This window comes from Lactuca serriola, chromosome 3 (genome assembly GCF_051521515.1).
Source record: "Lactuca serriola cultivar US96UC23 chromosome 3, Lser_US96UC23_V15, whole genome shotgun sequence".
NCBI classification, from domain to species: Eukaryota; Viridiplantae; Streptophyta; class Magnoliopsida; order Asterales; family Asteraceae; genus Lactuca; species Lactuca serriola.
In genome coordinates, this window is record NC_136410.1 from 148,176,301 (window position 1) to 148,178,440 (window position 2,140).

The 2,140-nt window shown below is 36.8% G+C and overlaps 1 protein-coding gene across 1 annotated transcript; it reads left to right on the forward strand.

The window, feature by feature from the left end:
- Positions 1-873: 873 nt before the first annotated feature.
- LOC145095783 (uncharacterized) lies at positions 874-1,482 on the forward strand. Its single transcript, XM_079033610.1, has one exon. It carries the CDS (start codon positions 874-876, stop codon positions 1,480-1,482), a length of 609 nt encoding a protein of 202 aa, XP_078889736.1.
- Positions 1,483-2,140: the final 658 nt, after the last annotated feature.

Here is a 2,140-nt window from a genome sequence, read left to right on the forward strand (position 1 = left end):
CCAACTTCTAGATCTGACCATTTCTAAGCCTTTTAATCCATAAAGTTGGTGACTTTAAGCCTTTGCATGGCTGGACAAGTCACTAACACCCATAACATTCCATTTCCCAACTCTAGAAAGCTCATAACTCAAGCATGACCTCATAACAACGACCAAGATGGAAACTTTATGGATCTATAACACAAATATCACTGAAATGGGATCTAGGTCCATGGAGTACATTACACTCATAAAGTCTCCACCTTTGGGACTTTTAACCCTAGAAATGGTCCATGCAATCATCAAACAAAATAAAGAGGAAAGTTTTGAACTTTATACCTCTAGATGAAGCTCCTTTCTCTGAAGGTCGCGGATCCTAGCTTGCACTTCAAGCCCTAGCCTCCACAAGCTCTTTTCCTTCTTCTTCACTAACACCCAAGACACTTTTAGCTCTAAAACACACTCAAGCTAAGGACGACGGAAAATTCTCTCTTAGGGTTTCACTCTCTGATATGGAGGCTGAGAAATGAGCCTTAGCATCCTTTAAATAGTGCACAAGCCAAACATTTAGGGTTTGCATCTGGACCCGTTACACCTAGCGTAACCTGGGTACGCCCAACATACCTAGGCGAGTCCGCGTCCAAAATAAGCGCATAAGTACGCGCATCGTACTCCCTAGTACGCCCAACGTACTCATTTGCTACAAGAACTCTCTCTCAAGGGACCAGTCTTGACAACTTGACAAAATGAAAGGGTTAAATAGCTTACCTGAATTTCGGGATGTTACACCTTTTAAAGGAGAGGGTATTTATTGAAAACGAACAGGTTATGCACTACTGTTGGGATTGGGCAAGACAACTTAGAAGGGGTCGTGAAACAGATTAATTTGTTGCAATGGTTGAACAGGTGGTTGCGTATACTTTTGTTGATGGGCGTGACAAATGGAAGTGGGAAGGAGACGGTGATACTAAATTATCAGTGAAAGATTTGAGGGGTTTGATGCTAAATCAATCCAACATTGGGAACTCTCTACCTTTCAAATGGATCAATAGGATTCCTTTAAAATTAAACTGCTTTGCATGGCGTTGGTTTCAAAATAGAATTCCTACCTCCTTGAATCTTATAAAGAGGGGAATGGCCATATCTTCTTCTCTGTGCCCTTTCTGTCAAATCAAGGAGGAGGGTGTTGATCATATTTTTTTCTCTTGTCCTTCTGTTGCGCTGATTTTGTTGAGATGGTTGATGGATTGGTCTTCATTATTTACAAGGTTACCGAATAATCATCAAGATCTGATGGAGAAGCTTGAATCTGCGAATGGGAGTAAATACATGCAGAAGTTGCGTTTATCTTTATCTTACACCACACTATGGATGATACGGAAGACGCAAAATGCAATTGTTTTCAGGAATGTAAGGCGAACGACTATATTGATTGCAGATGATATTAGTATGGATACTTTCAATTGGATTAAACGTAGGTCTAAATGTAATTTTATTGTCTGACATGCTTGGAACGTCTCTCCTATCTTAGATTGGATTTTGTAATTGCTCGAGCTTCTCGCTTGGGTTTTTTGTTTGTTTTTATTTGCTTATATATATTGCTCGCCGTTAAAAAAAAAAAACCAAAATATATGTTCAAATCTTAAAAAATATATATATAAGTTGTCTCGTGTTTTAAATTCATTGTAAAATCTTTCATGAATGCAACAAATTTATATGTATAGTATTTTAAGCAATTGACATATAGATAATATGATAGTTCATAAAAGAAAGTTCAATATTAAATGACATAATATGGGACATAAGCTCATAGGTATTGAACTCACGTTTATAAAATTGAATAAAAACACCTTTTACTCCATAGAATGTCCTCTTATCACATGTAAGTCATAAGAATTAATACACAAGGCTTATAAATCATCAAGTGAAGGCTATCATAGAATTTTCCTAAAGCAAGGTCCTTATGGCCTAAAAAATTCATGTTATAATTATACCATCCTATGATATGGTTTAGAAAATGTCTCATATTCGCATACCATTAATTCCATAAAGATGTCTCATAAAAATCTCATAATGTCAAAATGATATGGGCTTATAGTGCTCCCGTATATATGGGCATACAAAATTTCATATTCCCATATGATTGTCATCATCTTCCACC

Excerpts from the sequence above, each read along its gene's own strand:
- LOC145095783 (XM_079033610.1), top strand. The coding sequence starts at position 874 with ATGGTTGAACAGGTGGTTGCGTATACTTTTGTTGATGGGCGTGACAAA.